This window comes from Macrobrachium nipponense, chromosome 30 (assembly GCF_015104395.2).
Source record: "Macrobrachium nipponense isolate FS-2020 chromosome 30, ASM1510439v2, whole genome shotgun sequence".
Classification (NCBI taxonomy): domain Eukaryota; kingdom Metazoa; phylum Arthropoda; class Malacostraca; order Decapoda; family Palaemonidae; genus Macrobrachium; species Macrobrachium nipponense.
In genome coordinates this window covers 15,266,528-15,293,607 of record NC_087218.1, presented here as the reverse complement: position 1 = coordinate 15,293,607, position 27,080 = coordinate 15,266,528, and the positions used below count along the sequence as shown (strand labels likewise).

Here is a 27,080-nt window from a genome sequence, read left to right as displayed (position 1 = left end):
GGAGGATTACAGTTTCCTTCGGGACTTTATCCTCCCTGCTCATGGCGGCATCCGTTAGATGGACATAGCCAAAGAAAGGGAGTTGGAGTCCTTCAGGGTGGAACTCGAAGTCCTCTAGCCTTCGAGTTCCACAACCCTCAATGGTTAGCATGCCCTCTGCGAAGGGGGCGTGGGCTGCTACCCTCCATGATTTGAACGGAGGGAGGTTAGATGAGTCCGGCATCAGCAAAGCCTGAGTTGCCTGACCGGGCTGTACTTGCCCTGCTGCCATACTTTCTCGGAGACCAGACATCATGTTCTCCTGGGCTACTATCCTCTCCGACAAGGATTGGATAGTTTGTCCCGAAGCTTCCAGCGTAGTTGACAGCTGGGTCAGGATTTCCTAAAACTTGTCTGGACCAAGTCCCCGACCATGTTGCCCATCCGCTGCATGATATTGTCCGAGAAAGTATCAGGGTCAAAGGAGGAAGGCTGAGCCTTCTCCTTGGGAACCTTGGTCCTCGATCCCTTTGGTGGGAGAGTGACTTTTGGTTTGACCGCCCCGGGATTATGAGCCGGTGGCGTAGAGGAAAGCTTGGTTCCTGACCTCTTCGGCAGGGACTTCTGCTTAGACTTGAAATCTTTCTTACTTTTAACTTTAGGGATTGCCGACAAGGACTTCGGTCTAACCTTCTGTGGTCTATCGGTGAACCCCTGGAAGGAAGTAGTAGTAGAAGGAGAAGAAGACAAAGATGGGCTCAAGGAAAACCCTTGAGCCCCTAGTAAACCTGCCTCGCTACCATTCTTACTGTTGCCCATGTCGTCTATAGCCATGGGCTCGCGGTCCAGGTCGAGGGCTGCTACTTCCCCCGCTACTCCTTCTGCGATGCCTTCCTCTGTGAAAGCTGCAACTGCCTCCTGGATCCTGGCGATCAGAGGGGTGGCCACTTCCAAATCCACCACAGATCCCTTCTTCACCCCTGGGAAGATAAGGGTGGCCATGTCCTGGGCCAGGATGTAAGGTTGGCCTTTGGCGGAGTTGCGACCGAACCCGCCAACCCATACCTTCAGGGTGGACAGGGCGGCTTCCCGGACTGCTTGCGCTCCCTGTAAGCAGGGCTATTATTAATACTTAACACTAGAAATAAACTTAACCTAGTATCAAAGTGTACATTACAGTATATTGATTCTCATTTTATCATTATGAAAAGGCCGGAGTGTTACATACCCCGGAGGAGGCTTCGTTGACCAAAGCATAGCAGATGGCGCAGTTCTCAAGGCGCCAAACCACGTAGTCCTCCATGCGAACTGCACAGCCGGCATGGGCCCAGCAGACCACGTGCCCTCCAGACAACAGGTAACCTGTAAGTCAAATGATACACGAGTATCATCAACAACCTTTCGGATTAGGTCCGTGGTTGTGTGCGGTACGCTAATGCTGCCGGAGTAACTCCGGTGTCAGCATATATCATGCAAGATAACATATCACTCTGTTACTACTACCTCCGGCACCCTGTGTATGCTTATAGGAACATCCTAGGCAGATAATGGGAACTAAGAATCGCCGGAGCTAAAAAATCTGACCGATTAAGTGGATTCAAGCTGTCCTCCATATGTCGGAGTGAGGGATAAACCAAGTCAGACACAGGGTGAAGAGCAAGCCGTAACAGGGTGGAATGGTTAAAATACCTGGCGGAGTTGGGTACTCCGTCGGGTAAGGAGCATATAATAGAAGGTGGATGTCATGTGTAATAAAATATGCATGCAATGAAATCCCAAAGATAGGTCGGAGCCTTCACATATCTAATGAAGCAGCGCTATCCCGAGGTCGGGTCTGGCGTGTGCCGGAGTCCTGAGGCCGCCGAAGTGGGGTGGGGAAGGGTGAGCTTCTTAGATAGTGGGAGGGATACCCTACCTAGTGGGTGGAGGGGTGTCCCACTCTCCCGCGCCTGGTGGCCAACCATGGCTCGGTCGAGCGAGGTACCCCCCCCTCCTTCCACTAACAGCGCGGCATAGTAGGCAGGCCTGTTCACCGAGTGTGCCCCCCAGTGAATCCCTTCCCCCCTCCCCCAGGAGACTCTGATGGGAGCGAGTCGTCACTCCACCGAAGTGGGTGAGCTAGGGGGGGAGGTGGGGAGAGCTGGGAGGGGTCGGTAGCAGGGTGGCTCGTATGCGATCGGCTGGGGACACACTCAGCCGGGTGAACAATCACGCGGTGTGAGAGGCCAGTCGATCTAAGAAGGCCTAGGCCAACTAGGTGCCGGCTATAGGGAGAACACATAACATAAATATTCTGTCCTAACACGGGGGGAGAAGAGGAATAAAAGGGGAGTGAGAGAGAAAGAGAAGGTCCTTGAGAAGCTAGGTTAAGCGAAATCCAATGGAGGAAATGCTAGCCTAGAAACTCAGAGCGGCTTAGCCTAGATACCGTAGCGAATGATCGAGGGGCAAGCGGCCAGGGTGGCTCAAGGACGGAGTGCTACAAAGGAACTAGGGTCCTTCGTAAGGCAAACAAGACAATAGATCCTATCTTACTGATAAACAAGGGTTGATAAAACGACCTCCATGCAAGAAAGGAAAGCGAGCGCCACGACCGAAAGCATGCGGTTTGGAAGTAGGCTATCACCCGTGAACGGACTAAAAAACATAAAACAACATGACAAATGCATCTTAAAATAAATATACATCAAGTACTGCTGAAGTGCAATCGAGACCAATTAGTATAGGAGACCAATTGGTGCAAGAAAGCAGGGAATCATCACGCAGCTGGTGAGCCAAGAAGGCGGCGCGGGACCGGCAACGCAAGTGTTATAGCTTGTACATATAACCTAAGATAATTAGGCATAAAATGTCAAAAACCGTCTCAAAATGATACCAAACATTAAACGCAGTACTTAACTTGGATGCAGAAGCTTGAAGGTCCATGTTGATGATGAAAGAAATCCAAAATAGCGAAAAACACAGCACAAGGAAAAAACACGTGTGGTGTGAGCTAATAACTTTGAGACAAAAAAATACTCATTAGCGCTGCGTGATCCAGTCAGCTCAGTTCAAACAAAGGCGCTAGTCGTAGTAGTTGCGGGTAGCGGGGCCTTGCATCGGCTCCTTGGTAGACGAGGGATATTGAGGAAAGGAGAACCTAAATGGCAAGGGACCTCTGGTAGTGGCTTCCACTCGCCCCAGATACCATACCGACACCTTTGTTAAAGGTGAGCAAGCCAGTCTATTCTGGCATTACTATTTTAGTTTTTTCTCTGGTAATCACAGCAATATTTTACCTTAGAAATATCCACTAAAGGAAGTATTTCACGGAGCGACACAGGGTGAGCCCAGAAATAATCCCATTTTGTAATAGTAACTTACCAAGTAATTACTTGGCTATTAGTTTCTACTTAAATGGCAGCTCAAAATCAAAATTTTTTAAAACTTGCTGTAGTGCTCTTTTGTTTTGGGTGTAGTTTAGTTCTGTCCACTTTTGGGAAAGAATAGGTACAACAAAGCTGAAAGGCTCAAATTTGTTTATGCTGGTCAATAAGTTAACGTAGGTTGTTGAGCAGCTCTTGGATTTATTGGTCACCAAATGATTAGTACTATACTTATTTTTGGCATCTTTGTTGATACATGCAGATATTTTTGGTAGCGCTAATTAGATTAGCATAGCTTGGTTTGACATATTTACCAATTGAGACTTTTGATTTCATCTTATCATGTCAGACTCTAGTTTACTATTTTATCCAGTGTTAGGTTTTGCAGCAAAGGCTGCATAACAAGACTGACTTCTGCAAAGTATGACTGTCATACGATGTGTTGCGTATGTGTGAGGAGTGCACGCCAAAGCTAGGGATGTCAGTCGGAGTGCTTCTTCTGATAATGATTTTATTTTACCTGTACCTTCGATGCATGCCACTGCCTCTCCGCCTATTAGCAGCCCTCCAACTTTTCCTTCCACTCTGATTCCAGGCTCCACTGGAAGATCAAAACTTTGGTCTGTTAGTCAACACCATTGCCCAAGTTGGGTCTTTGGTAAAAGCCCTGATGGATAAAGTTAACAGTGTCGGTGCTAGTGCAGTGGAGGAGGTGGCTATCTATCCCACCAGTGCTCCTAAAGCAAGGTCCCTGCTAAACTCCCTTGCACCTGGGAGGAAGCATACTGGCAGTCCAAGGGAGGTTGGTGGAGTTTGCCCAGGGCTAGTTGGCCCCCCCCCCCTCAAACGGGCCTGTCAATTGTCTTTCTCAGGACTTGTTGGATGGCCACTGGAAAGGCATCCATTTGGATAATCATAATTTGTTTTCTAGTTATTCGGACAGTGGTGTGTAAGAAGGGTGCCATCTGCATTATTCTAATGTTTTGAGGCCGTTGAAAAGGCACAGTTCCTCCTTGGAAGACTCGCCTCCGTCTTGTAAATATTTGAAGGAGCGTGAACCCAGTCCGCTCCCCTCCAGTAGTTTTTGGAAGAGGCCCTGTCAAGTTTTCGAGCGTAAAGTTTAAACATTCCTCTTCTATTAAGTAGAGACCTGAGCCACCGAGTGCCCAGTTTTTTAACGCACAAAGCATACAGTTTCAGAGTGCCCACTGTCTAAGTACCCAGCGTGCCCTACTCCCCAGTGTTCGGAGCGCCCAGTGTATGAACGCCCACAAGGTGTATTATCCGAGTGCCTAGTGTCCGAGTACCCAGAGTGGCCAATGTTGGAGTACTCAGTGTTAAGCAGCACCCACAGGTGGACCGCCCAGTGCCTGCTGAGTGTTTGGCTGTCAGTTGTTCAGTTTTTGATAAATGCTCTCTTCATGGTCGTTCAGTGTCTGAGAATGAAGATTCTTTGGTCTTGGCCTGTCCTGCTCATATAGTGCCAGAAGAACACTGTTCAGTGCCTCAGTCCAAACGCCAATTTTCTTGCCAGTGTAACAGACAGATCTCCAAGTAATTGAGGATCCTTCCTTAGCTCCAATTCAACTTGACTTGTGTCCAGAAAATTACGAATATAATTCGTAACTTTCCATTTTTGTTTGTATTAACCGCATATTTTGACTCAAAGGGAGTAAGTAGTTGTTTGATTTAAGTTGGTATTGAATTAGCTTGTTTTCATTTTTAACCCTCTTCCATTGGTTCCCTTATTACCTTGTTATAACTATACAAGCCGATATGGTTATGTACTGAAAGACAGAAGCAGAGACTTCACTCCGTCCGCAGTATGGCAGCAACTCCTCCTCCATTCCTCTAAGCCTCCTGTGAAATTACTAATCTTCGTGTTCAAGTGTTTTTCGCAGATGCGTTTATTCGTCGTTAATTATACAGTGAGGAATATAAACAATATGTGGATTTTGTAAAACCCTCACTGGACCACTGGATAGCTTTCTTCGATTGGTTTGCCACGACCATGTGCCACATCGAGACATATTGCAGTTCTGAAGTACCTCGTCCCTCGAGTTATGACCAAGGGTTTACTTTGATGTATTCAGCATCGTTGTGTGTGATTGAGCCCAAGTGGAGTCCTAGCTTGATGTGTCGTATAATTGGCTCCTTTATCTGCAACTTGCTCTTGTGGTGAACGTCGTCGTCACTTCCACTTATATGCCTCTCTGGACAATAACAGGTATGGGGTTCAACTGAAGGAAGCGGGTTTTAGTTCGATTCCTTGTTATTGCCAGTACTTTCATTTATATTTAAGTAAAGGTCTTGCTAAACCCTTAATTATCAAATAACTATTCTTGGTCCTTTTGAGTCAATTTATTCTATAAAATTTCCGGGTTATTTGTGTTAAAGGTTGCATTGTTATGAAGTTTATGGCTTTGGTTAATTTTATTTTGTGCGAAGCCCTGTAAAAATTTATGCAGCTTAATTTTGAGTAATTCTGGGTTAGTTTAATTTGACTTACTGTTTCCATGTCACTAATAGTGATATTGTTCATATTTTTAGGACAGAGTGGTTACGAACTAAACATATTCACTGAATAGGACTTTCTCGCTTCGTCTACGTTTTGGATGAGGTCCTTTCGTCGACAGAATTCCATTTAACTATAAAGCGGTCTAACATACGAATGTACTATTTGGCTTGCCACCTTCAGCGTGTTTGCTGTTAATTGTAAGGTGTTCATTAATTAAATTAATCTGTATGTTAAGGCTGTTTAAATTACTTTCCTAAGTTTTGTTTAAGTGAATAAGTATAACATAAAGTTTAGTTCAACTTGACAGTATTTTGAATCTTCTCCAAAGTCCCACCTCAACAACTCAAAACTCTCCAGACACCAATGCTTCTTTGATTTCTTCAGAAGAGGAACACTTGGATCAAGGCCAACCAACCTCGAATTTCCAGGCACTCTTGAGATATTTTCTGGTCTGCTTGCCTTCATTCTTTTCACCGACTGTTCCATCATCTCCATGCTCAGCCTTCATGATGTGTCAACCTGCAGAATCTGCAGGACTGGCCAGGATGGTGCTATCGTCCTCTTCTAAGGCCCTTGCCAGGATTGACAACTGGTTAACAGAGAAGAAGGAGCTTTGAAAGGCAGTGCTTTGTACACCTTCTCATTTAATTCGACACAGACAAAATCTTCATGTCATACTGGGGAAGTGCCTTCCTTGGGAGTGTCCGCCTCCTCCCAAAGGGACTTCGACGGTTTTCCTTGGTTGAAATTTTATTTTCATCATTTGAGCTTGACCATCTTATGAAAGAGGTTTTTAAAATGTTTGAGGTTATTAACTTCCTTGACTGAACAGTAAGGGTGCTAACAAAGAAAATTGTGGATTGCAAGTCCATTAAAATAACTTTGCTAATGATTGGCTAGGAGTACTTTCGTGTGCCGATAAGGTGATCAGGGACGACGCACAATAATTAGCATAAACTTTTACGGCAGGTTCTTAAAAAGAGGGAACTGTGGTGTTCATTCACCAGCAAGGGAGTTACTCACTCTCAAAGATTCTCTCTTCTGTTCACTCCTCTGGATAAGTCCAGTTTGTTCCCGAAGTTAACGCTAGAACGAATGTCTGAGGAACTTCAGAAGAAATTGACACAAGACCTACTAGCGCAGTCTGCAAAGCATCTTAGGGATCCTAGAAGACCTCCCTCTGCTTCTCAATGCCAGGACAATCTCTCCTCTGTCTCGACAGCCCTTTCAAGGTTGTAGAGGATGTTTCCTCTCCCATTCTTATGCCAATCTGGTCAGGACAACCAAGAGAAAAAAGGAATTCAGTTTGGCCAGCACCTTGCAGTTGAGAAGTGGATTCTCTGTGCATCCATGGGAACAAGGCCTCCCAAGTATTGGAGTCAGTGGGAAGCCAGAAATGTGGAACCTTGGGTTCTAAAATTCCTTAAGGAGGAGCTATGCCATCCCGTTCAGGGAAAACCTTCCTTAACATCCTCACCCATCAACTTAAAGGCCTACTTGATGGGCTCAGAGAAGTTTTTGGCCCTGTCGTAAATTGTTTCAGCCCTTTCAAAGAAAGAAGCTGCAGAATTAGTTGAAGACATAACATCAAAATGTTCTTACAATCACCTTTTCATTATCCCAAAGTCCTAAGGAAGATAGAGACCTATCCTAGACGTCAGTCCTCTGGACTGTTTTGTTGAGACTACCAAGTTCAGAATGGAGACAAGCCAGTCGATCCTGTCTGCCAATTAAAGGGGGATTGGATGGTAGTTGTGGATATGCAAGATGCATACTTCCATGTACCAATACATTCAAATTCCAGGAAGTATCTGTGGTTTGTTTTTCTAGGACAGGTCTTCCAATTTCAAGCACTGTGCATCGGCCTAGCCACAGCCCCTCAGTCTTCACCCAGGTCCTGGCCCCTCTTCCAAAGTGGCTCCATCTCATGGGCATCAAATTAAGTCTATATCTAGACAACTCTTCTTTTCAGGCTTTTCTGTTCCTTCAAAGAATAGAAAACTGTCAGCAGAAAGTTTGAAGTCTCCCTCTTGCTCTGCCAACAAGTGGATGAGTCTGTCAGGGACCCTCTCTTCCATAGAGAAGTTTGTGCCATTTGGGAGGTTGCACACCAGATCATTACAACTCTTCCTTAAGGCAAGTTGCCCCAGGAAGATTCTCCCACTCTCTTGTCTTCCCCATCACTCCCAAAATAAAGGAGGATCTTCGATGGTGGCTCAAAGAATACAGATTTCTGATGGGAAAGTCGCTAAGCCATCTGAATTCCAAACTACCCTTGTACTCAGATGTGTCCAATCTGGGTTGGGGGCCGCTTTTAGACGACAAGGAAATTTAAAGAGCGTGGTCTCCAGCAGAGGAGAAGTTGCACATAAACACAGAGTTGAGAGCAACGACACACAGCAAACCGTCACAGTCCATTCTGACAGTTTGACTGCACTGGCATACGTCAGGATTCAGGGAGGGACTCGATCTTTTTCTCTCTTTCCAAGAAGCTGAGAACCTTCTTTTATGGGCAGAAAGCAATCAAATCAAGATTCTCATCCATTTTACCTTGCAGATGAGTTAAGTCATTGCAAACAGGTCTTACCGACGGAATGGACAGTGAATACACAGGTGTACACCGACCCCTGAAAATGGTGGTGGGGGAAGCCATCCATAGACCTGTTTGCAATGTCAGGGAACCGTCGTCTGCCTCTGTATTGTTCTTCAGTCCCAGACCCCCTGTCCTGGGCAACAGATGCTATGCTTCAGGACTGGACGAACCTAAATGTTTAAGCCTTCTCTCCAGTCTGCATGGTGAAGGGGGTATTGAATAAGTTAAGCTCTCACAGGTACACCACAATGACCCTGATTGCACCTTTCTGTCCACAGAAGGAATGGTTCCCCCATCTCCTTGGTCTTCTAGTAGATTACTCGAGACTTTTACCTCAGAAACAAAGGCTTCTCATACAGCCACATTTTCTTCAATTTCATCAAGGGTAACCACTCTTGCTCTGACAGGCTTCAGACTATCTGGAAGCTTGTCAGAGCAAAAGGTTTTTCAAGAAAAGCTGCAAATGTAATTGTTAACTGTAGCTGCCAATTTCCAGCTAACCTCTACTAGGCAAAGTGGTCAGTTTTCAGAACCTGGTGTCGAGAACATCTCTTCTTCAGAAATATCTGTAGCTGAAATTGCAGGGCAATGTTATCCTCAGCTTGGAAACATAGAGGCTTAGACCTGTCCTCAAACCAAGATATTTTGGACCTCAGTAAATATTTGGGTACAACTAACAAGAAAAATCTTCAACAGTCTCTGGAATTTAAACATTATGCTTAAATGGATCTCGATTCCTCCATTTGAACCTTTAGTCTCTTCTTCATTAAGGGAGCTGACAAGGAAGACTATATATTTTTAATGGCCCTGGCTACTGCCAAGAGAATCAGTGAGTTACAAGCATGGATAAAAAGGTTGGGTTTTGTCAAGGGAATGCAATTTATTCCCTTACCTAAGGATTCTTGGGAAAAAATAACCCTTCCAAGACCTGGCCACATTCATTTTCTGTGAAGAAACTATTGATATTCTGGGTCCATTAGATCAAGAGAGAACTCTTTGTCTTGTGAGACCCGTGAGACAGTGTATTAAAAGGACAAAGGAGATTAGGGGCCTTTCCCAAAATCTAGGGTTTTCCTTTAAGAAGTTGTTTTGTGCTTTGTCCATGAATGCTATGGCATTCTTAAAAGATGTGATTGTGGAATCTCATTTGAGAGTGTAAGATGTCTTTCCTTTATTTAAAGCCCATAAAATGAGGGCAGTCGCCACTTTGTTATTTCCTTGCCTTGTTTAAGGTTGCAAGTTCGTTTTGGGAAGCCTGGAGGTACTGTGTACCCGAGTGCCCTCCAGTCAGTTTTTATTCTTAATGTGGTGTAGGTGATTTTCTGATCTTTTCTTGTACTGCGCCTAGGGCAAAGGCATTTACTTGTTAAGCTTTGGCAACCAGCGTAATTCTCCCTCGTTGCAAAGCACCACTATGGTAGAGGTTATCCAGGGTACTTATGCTACACCAATACGGGTTGAATTGAGAGGAGCTCCGACCAGAGGCTAGCTACATTTCAAATTCATTTGATTTATAAATGTTTATTTTGAGTTGTATTATGGCCATATATCCTACCTCCTGTCAGTGTGGGACACCGATGAGAGTAGGACCTCCATCACGTACACTGATGTGCGACAAAACGCATGCATGACACTATGCGATGAACTCCAGCAGGCTGAGGAGATGCAGAACCATCCTGAGAGCTCTGATGCAAGGAAAGAACATCACAGACTGGAACATGTCCATGTACTTGAAGGGAGATTACGTCCATGCTGGGAAGATGAGAAACACCTCTTTCACTCTCAGAAGAAGCAACAAAGCCCCGAATCCTACAACGTCCAACTCGAGAACGAGGGGTAGGAGGAGGAGGAGAAGCCGATAGAGAAGAAGAGGGGGTTGGCCTGCTACGGTTCTCGCTTGAAATACCGGGACATTCCTACTAAACACAGAGTCCAGCCAATTATTCTTGAAAGAACACCTCCGATGGGTTGATAACCAACTACGTACAATGACATCATGGACAAGGCTAAGAGTGACGTCACAGCAACAGGCAGAGGGAGAAACATCACCGAAGCTGAAGTCGCAGGCGGAGAAGTGCTGGTAGTGACATCACGGCATTCAGACTGGCAACCGGAGACGAAGGCCTCGTTGACGGCAAAGAGGTCAAAAAGGTCTTCTTTGGTCTCCTACAGCAACTGAAGTGCCTTCCCAGTACATGTGCACATGCAGAAAAGCTAAGAATTTACCAAGAAAACCCATCGCCAAAGCAAGCTGAAGATGAATCACTCTTCACTTGAATGCAGTGCCCAGCGAAACTACACCATCAAGAAGGCATGATGCTTTACACCCATCCATGACGTCATGCAGTACGTATACTATAGAGAGAGAAAACAATGGGTACTACAATTTATTTCATACGATAAAAGGGAGTACCAAGTCAAACATCATTGGATGACTAAAAATCAGAGGGAGAATATATCCACGCGGAAAACCCACCCGCAAGATGACGCGGTAATGTCAGTCAGCAAAAAGGGGCTCCGAGGATAACAACGAACTCACCAATGACAGGACTGACTGGGTTCCAAATTCCGTTTCTTAACAGCACCAACGAGCATACCAGAATTGGTGAAGTGGCATCTGTTAGAGGGAAGTGATGTGAGAGGCTCTCAATTTCTGAGCAGATGCCGCTGCCGCCAGACTTCAAGGCAAGGAATAGGGGTGACAACTGTAGGTCCTGTAAAGAAACGATATGCTCTCCGTCAGGAAAAAGATATCTTGTATCCTGAGAGTGAAAAGAATTTACCTATAAGAATAAAAGGAAGGGAGTGAGCCATATGGCTCCCTTGCAAAATGGTCAGAGAGAGATGAGACGGGAATCATGACTGGTCCTGCAAGCAGATGGGATCAACGTAATCGGAGGTTGTCCGCCATTAAAATTTGTGTTGAGGAAGTGCAGGATTACTCCTATGCTAGAAAGCTGAATTCTAGCATATTAACCTAGTCTGCAACACAAACCTCTTAATGTTTCGAATGTCTCGAATCTCACAAATTCTGAAAGGCTAAAACATTACATAACATGTTCCCAGAAAATGTGTAACAAGATAAAATTAAAATGAAAAGAAACAATGCCTTAACACAAATGTTTCGAAATATCTTCAACATACTTCACCTCATCTATGCATCAGATGCCACAGATTCCTTGCATTTACAATCTTCTGATTGTTTTTAACAGGTTTCCAGCTGGCACTAGAAGATTTATCCTATTAAGACCGAAGGTTTGTTCCGCGTATGAATAATACTTGGTTAGTTACTTCCATAAAAATGAAATTTTTATAATAAAGTTTTATATATATATTTGGCAAGTAATTACATAATGGGAGCCTTCCCTCCTCCCCTCCTGTGGACACAGGCCACAAACAACTTGAGTCTTTCAGCTATGTTGTGCCATTCATTCCCCAGTGGGTGAGACTAGTTACCTACACCCAAAACAAAAGAACGCTATTGCGAGTTTTAAAAGATATAGTTTTTGAGCTGCCATTTAAGTAGATGTTAATAGCTATGTAAATACTTGGTAAGAATATATAAAATTTATTATAAAAATCAACCACTCCTTATAGTTACTAGTGTCAAAGAAAAATGTGCTAGCTTATAGTTGGTGGGGGATTCCCCAACTCACCTAAGGTGGTATCAGATTGTTAAAAAAATTATACTTTGTCAAACATCATATACTGTTTAGTACTCCCATACATGACATGAAGACTGTAGAAATGTTAAATTATGTTGGGTCAAAGCTCACAGTATCATGGAGGAAATTAAGATGAAGATAGATCATCTAGTAATCTAGATGGTTTGCAGCAGTTATAACAAGATCAATCATAAAATTTCCCATACATGGTTGTAATTTCACAGAAATCAGTATAACAAATAGTGGATGTGTAAACGATAAAAAATGAAGGATATTAAACACAGATTATGGTTGTGGCAATCACTAATATGTCCTAAAAGAAAGGTGAAGAAGGAATATTATCCCTTCAGTGGATCAGGCATATCTGTTCAACACATGGTTGCTAAATGGCTACCCTTAACAGTCTGAAGATAAATGCAATGTTAACCAACAATATACTGTACTGTATTTTAAATACCAAAATTTCAGTAGACAGTGATTGATATTTATTTGACAAATATTCTATGACTGTCGGAATCTTGAATATTTTCAGTCTAATACTATATAGATTTAACATAGGGATCAATTTAGATTTTTTTACATTTCAGGCCATCCTTGTGTAAGGTAAGATTTTTACTGTTAATTTGGTGGTGTAGTTAAATAATTTAGGAAATACTTTTAAGAATCCCATGTTCTTGCAATTCTTAACAAAACATCTATTGTAAAGTGAAAGTGGTTTTGAATGAAATGTTTGTATTATAATTCACACATTTATTTTTCCTTAAAAGTGCATATTACAGCATTACATTATCTGGAACACATATGGCTTTGCCTGAAATCCAGTATCAATGACAAAAGGTGAAAATGAAACACCTCAGTGTTTAGTCTGTCTCTGAACTTGGTTGTTTCTTTGGTTACTTACACACACTAGTTCTACGATCAAGGGTTCGACTAATGGACCCCTGAACATATGCAGCAATAAATATTTTGTATGGATATAAGCAATAAGCATATATGGAATATGCTAAAATATCACAGTGCTTAAGACTTACCTACCAGTGACACCACAAGTAGGCAGAGTCTTTCATGAGTACATAAGACATGCTAAAATTTAAAAATATTGAAAACACTTCAAAAGTAAGGGCATGTAATAATAAAATGAACATTTTCAAAAACAAAAATTACAGTATTTAATTTTTGCCCATTTTTTTTATTCTACAGCTTCTGCAAATAAAGTAGAAGCCTATGAATGCCAATACGTACATCTTGATGACTAGAAAAATGTCCCTTGAAACAACAAAACAATTTAAACTTTGGCCAACTATTACGTATTAACAACTCTGGTAAGCCTAACTGATCTTTGCATCTACATTCAGTAACAACTCATATCATACATAAATGTAAGCTTCTCTACGCTTTGACTCTATGAACACAATGCGCCTACCATTTCTGCAGACCTCTAACAGCAAACAACAATCATCATGTACAACAAGGTTACAACAATGGCTACTACTCTACTTAGACAACAATATCTAAACCATACATTACATACAAAAGTCTTGGCAGGATGATTCTGTTTACCCTAGCTTTTTATCTTTTGTATAAAATATACTAAAATATAAACTGCCAAAAGGTACCCTTCAAATGAGATTGACCTATAAGACAATAACTAACTCAATGTAAGACCTACATTCAAATGAAAAACAACATACCTTACACTTCAAAGGGTGCAGAAGTAAAGGAGGCTGCTGTGCTAAATGTATATACATACATACTGCTATTTCAAAATTAGTTTGTGATTTCAATGAAATAATTACAATGCAATGTAAACAAATTTTCTATGATTGTATACAAGCATACTGGAGTACAGACAAAACAGCTTTTTCCATATCAGCGTAGTCTTATGCTTTCATTTTCAAAACTTTGAGAACATGCTAAACATCCTAAAAAGTACAAAACATACACAATTTAGCATATGAAAAATCCAAAAATACAAAAGAGTGCATGTAATGAATGAACTGCATGTAAACATCATTTCAAGGAAGTATTAACAAGTTGAATGGAAAACTTAATTTTCCTTGAAGTAGTAACAAGTTGAATGTAAAACTTAATTTCAAATCTGTGTAATCCTGCACCACTGAAATAAAGACTACTATCCTTGACTTGACAGAAAATGCAAGTAACCCACACTTTGTTCCATTTGTAAAAAATTAAGATATAACCTGCCACTTTCACATAGGTGCAGATTTTTTAAAAAAATGCTTTCCAAGAACAGTAGTCTAGTTTCTACAGGAATAAAACTTTTCTGAAATAATCCGAGCATGTCTGTTACAAAATCCCTTCTGAATGAAAAACCTCAGAAGACTTTTAATTTAGCTCTTGAGCACTCCGGAAATAACGGCTTGACATAGCAGCACCTTGTATTACTCATACAATTTTAGAAATAACTTAGACAAAATTTAACCAAATTAGTATAAATTGGAGAAGTTTATTGTTAAAAAATACCCATCTGTGCTAAATAATCACCTTCTAGTGAAAGCTGTTTACTCTACCAAGAGATAGACATCCATGGAATGCTATTGTTCTTTTTACTTTGCATTATCAGTGTTGTTAAAATATAAGCCAAACATTAAAATTTTTACTGTAAACAATTAGAGCAACAAAATATTCTCAGAGAGAAGAGAGGAGAGAGGGGGGGGCAAGTTTTAATGTGTAGTCAATCAATCTGTAGCAGATTCCTTCCAAGAGAAAAATTACAACCAATAATAACAAAACTTAAAAGGGCTAATGTCAATGGTAATACAAAATGAATATTATAGTGTTTACCTTTAGGTCTTATGTAGCAATTAAGAATACATGCTATTACTAAAATGCCCAACATCAAGTAAAAAAAAACAAATTACTGTCTCCTATGATCAGAAGCACAAGATATCCATGATAAAGCACATGGCTAAATATTATGAATATGAAATTCTGCCATAAAAAATGTTATACAAAGCCCATATCTTACTTCATGTCAATACCTGTTTTTTTTATTTGCATAGGTGTGAAAAATCATAACTCTACAGGGAAAAAGAAAGGATTATTTGAAGAACAAGGAACAACAACACGATTATTTGAAGAACAAGGAACACCAACACTTTTTTTTTCTTTTTTATCTCAATAATGAAGTATATGCCTATGCCTACCTTAATGACCACCTATGTTCCATGGAAATGTTTATACAGGAAAATAACAAGGTAGTAAATGAACACAGACCAAAACTGGAAAACCATTGAGATTTTCATTGCTCTTCAACAAAATGATTCATTACAGCTTAAACAAGCTAAATTCATTTTGATTCTTGGACCACAGAGCTTTACTTTTCCCTTTTCTTACACAGTGATTCCCGTACTTTTGGAATACAGTAGTATTAAATTTACTGGTAACTTCCTCTATTACCCACACAATCACCATCTTTTACTTTTTCTAACATACTTTGAACAAATTAGTATTTCGAGTTAGTCATAATGCAATATGGAGATAAAGTAGGTAAACTCTATGGTAATCATTAGGCTTATACTGCAAATTTAAATTTTAAAATCAGTTGCAAGGTACTACAATATTATACAATCTGTATATGGAAAGTAAATAGCTTTAAACAAAGATAAAAATAGACAATAGACAATACTATTATATGCTATTTTTAGGGACTATGAAGAATGAAAGAAAATTGATAATTAAAATACCTATGTAGATAATGTACTTCATAGCAATAGGCTAAACACTGAATAAACTTTTTCAATAAATTTTATGAAAAACAATTTAAAGATAGGAAATAAAGATGAGAAAAGCATGAAGACTTTTACTTGCACAATTATGTGTAACATGAATTCAACCATAAAAACTATGCATTTGCACAAGTACAAAAGAGTAAATTAAATTATTGAGATTTCTTAAAACAAAATAATAAATTTTCCTAATGTACACATTACAATTGGACATCATACAGCAGTTATGCACTGTTTGACAAATAAACTTCTTGTTTACAATTAAAAGCAAATATTCCTCATATTACACAACTCCAATCCTACAATTTTCATGATATACAGCACAAGTGCTGTCCTGTGATCCATAAATATTTTTCTTACCAAAGTGGCCCCCATAATTGTTCATCATTTCATTTAAGTTAATGACAAAAAGGAACTATGACAAACAGCAATATTAACTGTTTCTGTGACTATAACTTGTAATGTAAACTATTTGTGCTATGGTGCTCATTCTGGAGTCATTTTAAGGAGAGAGAGAGAGAAAAAAAACTTTAAATCGCATTTTGTAAAACTTTAATCTTATTTTATTGTGTTAAAAAATGGGAAAATGAAAGGTCAAAATAAGAATACCACTGAATGTAACACCAAAACATCACAACTGACTCTGGGTTGAAAACTGCTAAAAATAGCAAGCCAACATAATTGGCTCTGGGGTTGAAGGACTTTTATCTTCCCTAAGTATACAAAACAGAGCCTTTTATAATAGATATCCTTCAACCCAAGCTGGGATGGTTTTTGGACTTGTCAATATGGTAGTACTTAACTGGTGGGGAATGAACAGGGGGAATATCCCTATATTCACCTACTGACACTAACCACTTTTCCTTTGGCCACGAGGACCAAGTGGGGCAGCAGAGGTGGGTTTAAAAAGGTTTTGGTTTGTATACCTAGAAAAATACAAATATTTCTTTGAACTTGTTTTTTTTTCTACAGAAATAAAACCACTGACTTTTATAGCAGGAGACTTAATCATTAGGTGGGATGTAGTCCTGTCAGCTGACTGGAGTGGAAAGTCACCTGGAAATACTATGCTTCTGGTTATGTATGCAATAAGGTTATGTCATGACTCCTGTATCTCTCAGTTTGGTGAGTAAGTTGATTAGAGCAGTGGGCCATTACAGAGTTGTACTCAAGAGGAAACATCAAAGAACAACCATGAAATCCACTGTAAGGGAATAAGAGGCAGAGGGCTGCTACTCCTGGTCAGATCCAAAATAGGTCTACCTTTGCAAATGGAGAGTGGAGGGTGATGGTGATGCATCTTACACATTATGCTATGATTAAATGCTGTATGTGCAGGCACCTATATCTAGCCTAACCCAACTTATACTTTGACCTACAGTAAAATCGTAATGACTACGAACGCGGCTCCCGGTGCAATGTAGGCATTACTTAGGGTTCTTTGCAGCATCCCTTTAGACCCTAGCTGCAACCCCCTTTTCATTCCTTTTACTTGTACCTCCATTCAAATTCTCTTTCCTCCATCTTACTGTCCACCCTCTTGTAACAATTGATTCATAGTGCAACTGTGAGGTTTTCCTTCCGTTACACCTTTCAAACCTTTTCACTGTCAATTTTAGTTTCATCACTGAATGGCTGTAGCTGTCCTAGTATTGGCATGTATGCCAAAAGTCTATAAATCAATTGGTCAGAAGACTGCTGTCATTAGCTACGTTGCCAAACATCCTCTTGACCTATCTCACTATTCGGGGTTCTTTAATTCTATTAAATCCTCTGACTCTTTCGTCAGTGAGTTTGGCCTAGATATTGGGCATTTTAAAATTAAATAATTGATTTATTTGTTTGTTTGTATGGTGTTTTTACGTTGCATGGAACGGCTTTACGTGACTTTCGGACCAACGGCTTTACGTGACTTCCGAACCACGTCAAGAGTGAACTTCTATCACCAGAAATACACATCTCTCACTCCTCAATGGAACCCGCGACCACCGAGGTGGAACGCAAACACCATACCAACCACGCCACTGAGGCGCTTAATTGATTTAGATGATTAGAAACTAAATCTTCTTTATCCTAGACTGTTATCAAAACAGCTTAATGAATAATATAGAATATTTATTTACTGCTGCTCTTTCTTTTTTCTTTTAAGCCATCCTTTACTCATCAAATCTCAATTCTTTCGCTCATTTTATGCCTTCAATGTTAGAAATGCAGAACAATTATGTTCAAGATGTTTACCCTTTTTGACCAGGTAGGTATAAGGAAGATATGGCAGCATTTTTGCCACATTTACATTACATCCCAACTTAGGTTATGGATTTGATTCATCAAATCTCAGAAATCTGCAACGCTGAAAACGTACTGTGTCGATAGTCATTTTGGTTTGACTATAGATGCTGACCCACAATGGAAACATGGGAGAGAAAAGGAGTAAGGTCAGTATTTTTATCCTTCAGACTTATATTCTGCTACAGTACTCAGGTAAGATAGCAGTCTGTCTAGGCAGAGCTGGGTGCCCACATCACCTGTCAAGTGACCACCACAGGTGCCAAGAAAAAATCTTGGGCGATGTTCCTCTGGTAGAATGAGGAAAGAGAAGCCTACAACCCAGACACCAGCCCTCATTGCCCCAGAATTACTGCAATAATCATCCGATCTGGCTGAGGTTGGTCCAACAACCAGACTTCGTTTATCTGAATGAGTGCTTAGAGAAGGAAGAAGGATGTTACTGGGCACTACCTCCTATGCAGCCTAAAAAAAAAAAATAGGAACCAGTAATTCGACAGACGAGCCAGGATCCTTCATGAAGTACCTTACGGCTTGCAATGAGCACAATAAGCATCTTATCTGAAACCCCATTTGAAGTCTTGCTGGGAGAGAAAACTCTTGAATCCTGTAGTCTTGAGAGAAGAGAAGAGAGAGAGAGAGAGAGAGAGAGAGAGAGAGAGGGAGAGAGAGGGCCGGAGGAGAGAGAGAGAGAGAGAGAGAGAGAGAGAGAGAGAGAGAGAGAGAGAGAGAGAGCACCACAAAATGCTCCCTTATCCTCTTCACTGAGACTGTGTTGATGAAATGGACTGTCCTGTTACAGAACTCTTGACTAATGCTTTGTCTAAGAGCTATTATAGCGCTTGGATTAGGCTGCAAAGGAATGGTTTACTTCCCATTTTAAAGAACAACACTGTCAAAGGAGAAAAAGTCCTATATGACCTGTATAGTACTGATAACCCCACCAAGAGGGGAAATCCAAGGTCTTCAGACTGAAGACTGACTTGTGGGTGAAAGCCTGACAGCAGATAGCCTCAGCAAGGGTGAACACCGAGTCCATGACCTGCTGAAATGACATTGACTTGAGGGAGACCTTCAATCAAGAGTCAGCAGCACTGGATGCCACTCAACCAATAGCCATAAAGAATGGCCAGCCTATCACTGTGCTAGCACATCTGTATCTTGCACTCAAGGGAAAAGTGGTAGTTCAGATCTGAAAAGAGCAACATGCAGAGCGATTAGGAGTAGGATAAGCTGGTCTCCCCCTCAGAGAGAGCAGAGGAAGTAACCTGTCCTGTAGCTAGAACATGTGTAGTCTGGAGAGACTGCATGCTTAAACCAAACAGGTTTCCCAAGTCTGCTCTTCTGCATCTCCTTAATGATGTGTGTTTGTGTCTGTGTCTGGGGTGGGGGGATTGCAAGTCCGTCTACCCTGAGCTGCAAAACACAACTGGTTAACGGACCCAGTACAGGAAGAATGAAGGGGATGTGGTGACCCTTCCCAGTTAAATCCGAGGGTACACATGGAAGGGATGAGTCTTTTCTAAGTGGGCAATGTGTAGAGTCAATGGCCTTGGCAAAGGTATGATGATCACAGGCAACCAATTTGACATTTATGTTTACCTGCAACAAGGAAGAGAATGTAAGAGATGTCCTCTTGAATTTTTTCCATGATGCTTGACTTCCACATTTCCTTCTTGTAAGTGGAGGATGTGAGTCAGGGGGCATGAAGGAAGATGAACATTTCCTCCTTTTTTCTGGAATTGTCTTCCACATCAAAGGGCTAGTCTGGAAGAGATATGTAAACATCTGCCATAGTTTCAGCTACTGCAATCAGTATTCCCTGTCTTGCAGATGATGGAGAAGCTATGGCACATAACGTGACAACAGCAGTGTGTCACCTAAGTGGTGTCAGAAGCTGGTGACCACCTGTTACTTTCTCTTTTTGAAGCACTTGACTTCTCACTGGGAAGAGAGCCATTGCACATACATAATGGGAAAGATATTACATTCTTATCCTTAAAAATTAGCAATATTTATAAGTCTACCAATATGGTGGCATGAAGCAACCACCTGCATCCTCAAACCCCATGTACCCATGTTACTTGTGGTTTTCTACAAAGAAAAGGAAGACCAAGTGGGGGAGGGGAAAAAATTTAGCAAAACAAAAAAAAGAATTAAATGCCAAGAAATGAGGAAAGCAAGCTACTCAGCTAGTCCAACAACCACATGGAGACTTGGGAGCACACCTGTGCTGTACAGCAGCTCAAGGAAAAGTGGCTTTGTCAGTGAGCAAAGGGGGGTATTCCACCACCCCTCCCCCTCACCATGAGTTAACTACCATTACTAAGTTCAATGACTCTTCCAGCTCGTGCTTAAGGATACATATTGTAAAAGGCAATGGTTTGAATTTCCGTTGGAAAAAATTACTGCTCTTTATGCCAAAATGTAAATGTATCTCAACAACAATTTAACATGTGGATAGTGTATATACAATAAATAAAAATAAAGGACTGGATAATTCACAAATTATGAACAGATGCTTCTCTTCAACAGTAATTATTCCTGGCTCTCCCTTTTCACTGGTTTTAGAATAGTAATCTTCTTACTCTGTTACAATCTTCATTGCAACTACTTCCCAGTCACACCAGATTACTAAGGTCTGTTGTAAGTTTCAAGTATTTACTTTTGCACCAATGTTATCCAGCATTCACTGATGTTCACCTATTTCAAAAATGACTTGGACATAATGCTGCTTAACTTAGATAGTTAAGATACCAGTAGTAAAGCAAGCCTGGAATTTATCTATCAAACCAAAATTTGCTTAACTCTGACCAGAAGACCAAGAGTGTAGCAAAGATGTTATCTTTTTAAAGAATACAGTCTTCTTTATCGTAATATATAAAGAAATTGGCAACAGAGCTTACCCTGCTGTGGAATGCTTCTTCCTTTCAGCTGGAATGTTAAAACAAAATTTCTAAAATTGAAATCAGCAAGTCCCAAATTAACATACCACATTACTGTCAAGCATAAAAACTTCTAGGTAAGGGTTTTAGAACTAAACTTATATGGAAATGTATATGTATCATCAGCATAAATTCTGACAGTTCATTTTCACTTCATCTTCCTTGAATTGATACTTTTACAAAGCTAAGTCACAAATGTCAGTTAACAAAATTCTATGTATAATAAGTGAAGGTTACATAATGTTTTTAAAGAACTATGAATCCTAACAGTCATAAATTCTTATTTTATATCATAAAATATTCACAGAATAAAAAACATATGATTTACAGTTGAGAGAATAATCATAAAATGATTATTGTAACTGTTTAGGTTACTTTAAAAATACAATACTGTAATGAACAATAAAAAAAAAGGCTTAACAAAGTATTACATGCTAATACAGGTACATGACATGGGGAAAATTATATTGAACAAACTTTAATAAATGCATATACACTTAAAAATAAACTTGATAAACTCTTCACCCAGTGGGGAGGGGGTACCACCTACATGGCAGCAGCACACTAAGTGGCACTGAAAGTTCTTTTAGTGACCCTTGGCCCCACCAATATTGCTATCTGCCAATTACTACTTATGTGTTCCTTTATTGTTTGCCTAAATGGTCATTTAAGAACATTTCCGACTCTCAGGGATCCTATGATTCTGAAATGAGACTTGTGTTCACTTCTAAACTGATACCTACAACAAATGTGTTCACTTCTACATTGATACCTACAACAAATAATCGAACAAACCACCCTGAATTGGAGAGACAAGGAAGATTCAGAAAAGGAGTTTCTGAGCAGACAAACTCACTACTTGCATGTTACAGTATATAGTTCAAGTAACTTGTTTAATTGCAAAGTTGTAACCGACTTGAAAAATGAAAATTTGATTGTGTTTGTATGCATAATACTGTTATGTGGAAGGTTTACTTAGGAAGCATTCCATATGTCATTAGTTAAAAAATCTCTGAATATCCTTTATGCTGCCAGGCAGTCTCTAACAGTGAATAAGATACAGAATACTGTACAGTAATAATAATGCGTAACTAAAAATATTTCAAAAATAACCTGAAATACTGTATTATGAACTATTTATTATGCAACTCTGATATCAAGTTTTCCAAAATGTTTTAATAATTTTTTGAATTCATGTGAAAAAAATTTGTTACTATATTACTTTCATCTTTACACAATATGCCATAGTGAGATAACAGCCTGGAACACATTGCAATACCATGAAGCAAATAATGTACGTAACATCTAATAATATCTTGCCCCTAAAATCTTGTGAAAAATTTGTAACAATGCAGTGAGTCAGATTTCAGGGAATATTTGCAGAATCAATTAGTAATGACCTTCATCCACTCAATGCCAGACATTGAAATTTATTTTGTCCACAATAACAAAAGGTAAGTTACAATGGCATTTAACAATATAGGTAAATGGTCATGTAGAGATAGGTAGAAAACAGAAAAGTGACTTTGGGAATATTAGCATAAGTTTAAATCTAAAAGTGAGTCAAAATTCTTAGCTCTCACAGGGCTGGTTTGGGAGAAAGCAGGTGAAGGCAAGGGATGTGCCTGAATGATTGGTAGGAGTATCGAACAATAGGTCCCCAATATCCCAAAAGGATTTTTAAAAATCTTCAACATCCAATAAAAGATCAATGCTTGCAATGCATACACAATGATCATCACAAATATATTAAGGTCAAATAATTTTACAACAGTACCTTTGCATATAATTTCTCATGTGAAATAATGAATGACCTCATGATAGAAACATATCCCTACTTTCGTGGTTTATACTACTTCCCCTTTGTTCATGAATTAAAAGCAATACTGTAATATACATGTATAAAAGGATCCAAGTATGAAACATCATCTACAATAATTCTGAAATACTTCAGCAATTATATCCTCGGCCAGGTCACTATGCTTGTTGCTCATGAAAATTAAAAAAATATAAAAGCAAAATAAAATAATTGCTACAAGATAGGTCCCTTAAACCAAGTGTTTTAAGTCTACAATTCTTAAATTAAGACTTCGTAAGTCTACTTTTAACATGGGAATGGTATGTGTCATGGATTCCGCTGTATCAGATACCATAAACTTTTGATTTATTACCAAACAGTAAACCAAATTTTTTTTTTACTTAATTCCAAGCAAATATCTAACAGCCATCACAGTTAAAATAGAATAACTTGAATAAAACCATCTAAATTTCCTACTGGTTACAGATCAAGTCAAACTTTCAGTTAAAAGTGCTTTGCTTTAAAAACCAACTGATGTTTATGACAACAAAAATAAAAAGTAACATACTAAACTCTTCTAAAAGTATAACAATATCCCCATATAACAAACACTGTTCCTCTTGGCACACATGTAGTATTTTTCTTAAAATAATAACTGACCTTCTTAAGTGCATATGACAAAGTAATTAGGGTAAATAACCACTACAATCTTATCTAACATATTGTACCTAATTCCAGTAAGCGATATTGTTTGAAGAACAGATCTTTTGAATATCCACAGTAACTATTTTGTCTACATTGGCACATATTATATAGACTAATTAATTTGGGAGAAGACTGCAAAAGATACATAAAATATATATTACTATACTACACGAAAGGCAATAAAATATAATTAAGAAAAAAATAATACTTTCCTTATCATAAGAATGGCTATATTTATTATTTAAGTTAACATTTATTCCACCCTCCTAACCACCCCCTTAAGACATCTTCTCTAATGACCCCAGTGGTTTGGGTTGCACCGACAGGGAGCTGAACCTGTATTTGTGCTGGCATTAATTGCCCTTCAATTTGCTCTACAGTTGTGCAGGAAGAATTTGTGACGGAAGTTACTGCAACAGCTGAAGCGACTGAGGCTGTAGCATTAGCATCAGGAGGGATGACTGTGGATGGGGGTGCGGTTATGATGGCACTTGCCGTTGGGACGGTGCTTATAATTTGACTAGGTTGATCCACTATATTTGGAGGGTCACAAAAACACCATGTCTGCCACTGGTTGTAGCTACCTTCAATAAATGTAAGAACATGCGCATGGTGATTCTGACAATTGTTTGCTGGCTTACCTGGCTTTGGAGCCTGTCCAGGACCTTGGGCAAGCATTAACTGAGGCATCTGTGTTATAGTCTGAGGAGCTGCTGCTACTGTTTCTTCTGCTGTTAAAGGCTGTTGTATGACAACATGCTGCAAGGTGATACCTTGTTGAAGTTCTTGTGCTGTCCCCTCTATCTGTTGTGGTTGTACTAATTGCTGCTGAGGTTGAGTAATAACAACAGGATTCTGATAATTGATTGTGTAAGTGACTTGTTCGGGTACCTTCTTCTTTACTTGTGCAGGATGTTGCAATTTGATAAACTTCTCAATGATTCCATCATCCTTTACATCTGCATCAAGAGGTCCCCCACCCATAATTTTTCTTACATCATCATGGAGAGAAATGATGTGTCTCTTCAGATTTCTTTTCTCACAAAATGTTGCATTACAAATCTCACATGCATATGGCTTGATTCCTGTCTCCTTAAATGATCCAGGTTTGCTTTCTGGCTTCTTGCGTAATGGTCGCTCACCTGTGTGGATCATCTTATGACGTGTAAGGGAACTATACTGCTGAAACGATGCTGGACAAGAATCGCAACGGAAAGGTTTAGGAGGAGCATGAATTCGTTTATGAACCTTCAAATCTCCAGAAGAAGAAAACCCAACTTGACAAATCTCACACCTGAATGGAGTATTGCCATTGTGAGTCATCTGATGCCACTTCAGATTGTTCTTGCGACTGAAAGCTGCATCGCACTGATCGCACTTGAAAGGTTTAATACCAGTATGACTAATTTTGTGTCTCTTTAGATCTATAGCTTGTCCAAAGGAGGCTGGACATAGGTCACACTGGTATGGTTTCTCACCAGTATGAGTGTAAAGATGTCTTTGCATATTGCTTTTAACTACAAATGTCATATCACAGAATGCACATTTATAGGGTTTCTCTCCTGAGTGAGAACGTCTGTGTCTTTTCAAACTACTGTTCTGGGTAAAAGAAGCTTCACACTCTTCGCATCGATAAGGTTTATCCTGAGTGTGTGTTCTAACGTGGGTCTTTAAGTGAGAAATTTGCTTAAAATTACTATTACAAATATCACACGTGTATGGTTTTTCACCTGTGTGGGTTCGCTTATGTATATTAAGGTGACCACTCTGCACAAAAGCTGCACCACATTCCTGACACACATATGGCTTTTCTCCCTTATGAACCCTCATATGAATTCTATAACTAGCGTAATGAGTAAACTTACTGGAGCACATCTTACAAGAAAGGCTTGCCCGATGGTGTTTCTTCCGATGAGACATAAGGCGTTTTAATCTATCAAAGACTTCTTCACATAAATCACACTCATATTTCTGGAAACAAAAAATAATCAGTGCATTGCATCATAATGTCACATAAAATAGGTTTATAAACTATGCCTAGTTGTAACTTCTTCATGCACTTCTACAGCACTTCGTTTATTTAAGGTGTAATTATCAGAAACTTTTATGCACTCTTGTTAAATATTGATGAAATTCTATAATATTCTTACAAACATTCTAATGAAAATATATTTACAAAAACCAATGGGAATTAAGGGTTCAAACTATTCAATAATAAGCTAATCTAATAATTTCAGTGCAATTTTGGATATGAGATTCTGGCAAGGACATTAAAAACTTAAAAACATACACACACAAAAGACAAATAATGCTTGACACTTTTCCCAGGTATGTTTGATTAACCAATAAATTTAGTTACAAGATAACCACATCTTAAAAGGACAATAACCATAAGAAAAAAAAGTTTGAATAAGTATGCTGATAAATAGGGCTGCACCACTGAAAAGAAGAATAGTCTACAATGTAAGATGGGCATTCTTTTGTGCACTTTAAACATCATGTGCATGTGAAAACCACATACTTTTTAAAAATAACCTCTCAACATTTTAGAAGCTCAGTCTAATTTACAAGCTTGATAAAAGCAAAAGGATTCGTGATCCAATTATCACTATTTGTCATGATAAACATTTACTCTTATTTAAACCAAAATAAGTGGTCCTGAATGTTCCAAATATTCTTCCACGAAGAAAATTCTCATGTGAAAATTTTTTTTACAATAAGCACATTTTTCTAAAAACCTATAAAATCATAAATGGCTTTATTGTGTTGAGCATTTTCCCAGATTGAACAACTTAATAAATCTTGAAAGATGAAATTTTTCTTCTACTCTAATATCTTAAACAAATATGTTTGTTTTTTTTAAATCATAACAAATAAATTATTTTCAAGGTATCATAAACAAAATGAATAAATCAATAATGGTTTTTTGCAAGGTCCTAAAAATTGGTCTTGGATAAAACTTCATGCTGTTAAGATGGCCTGCCAGACACTGCATTCTTATCAGAAATCAGTGAACAATGTATGAGTAATTAATTTTTTTTGTATTTTTGCATTTTAAAATTATTTATAATATATCTCTATATATATCGATATAATATATAATATATATATATATATATATATATAATACATAATATATTATTACCATATATATACACACACACATATATATATTATATATATATATATTATATATATATATATATATATATATATATATATATATATATATATTTATAATAACCTGGAAAAAAAAACTAAGTAAAAGGACACCAGTAACTATGAAAACAATCTATATGAATGTAAATTAACCCCTTCTGTATGCGCTTACCCATAAGTGATAATAGCATAAACCGAGTTTTTCTTCTTTTATTTTTCTCTGAAAATGTAATAATTTCCAGTGATACAATTTTATACCTGAATGTACATAGATTAGTTTGAATGACAATTACTGCAATAAAAATGATGATCATCCAC

The 27,080-nt window shown here is 39.2% G+C and overlaps 2 protein-coding genes across 4 annotated transcripts in view; one reads left to right on the top strand and one right to left on the bottom strand.

The window, feature by feature from the left end:
* LOC135202015 (uncharacterized) overlaps nucleotides 1-27,080 on the top strand; it is a 159,866-nt gene that overhangs the window by 16,585 nt on the left and 116,201 nt on the right. The gene's annotated exons all lie outside the window — the stretch shown is intronic.
* The window catches only part of LOC135202305 (zinc finger protein ZFP2-like), a 79,594-nt gene continuing 71,355 nt past the window's right edge, over nucleotides 18,842-27,080 (bottom strand). For all 3 annotated transcript variants that reach the window (XM_064231641.1, XM_064231640.1, XM_064231639.1), the window contains exon 3: nucleotides 18,842-25,574. In XM_064231641.1, coding sequence (XP_064087711.1) covers nucleotides 23,850-25,574 — 1,725 coding nt within the window. In that variant the 3' untranslated portion in view covers nucleotides 18,842-23,849. The remainder of the gene's footprint in view (nucleotides 25,575-27,080) is intronic.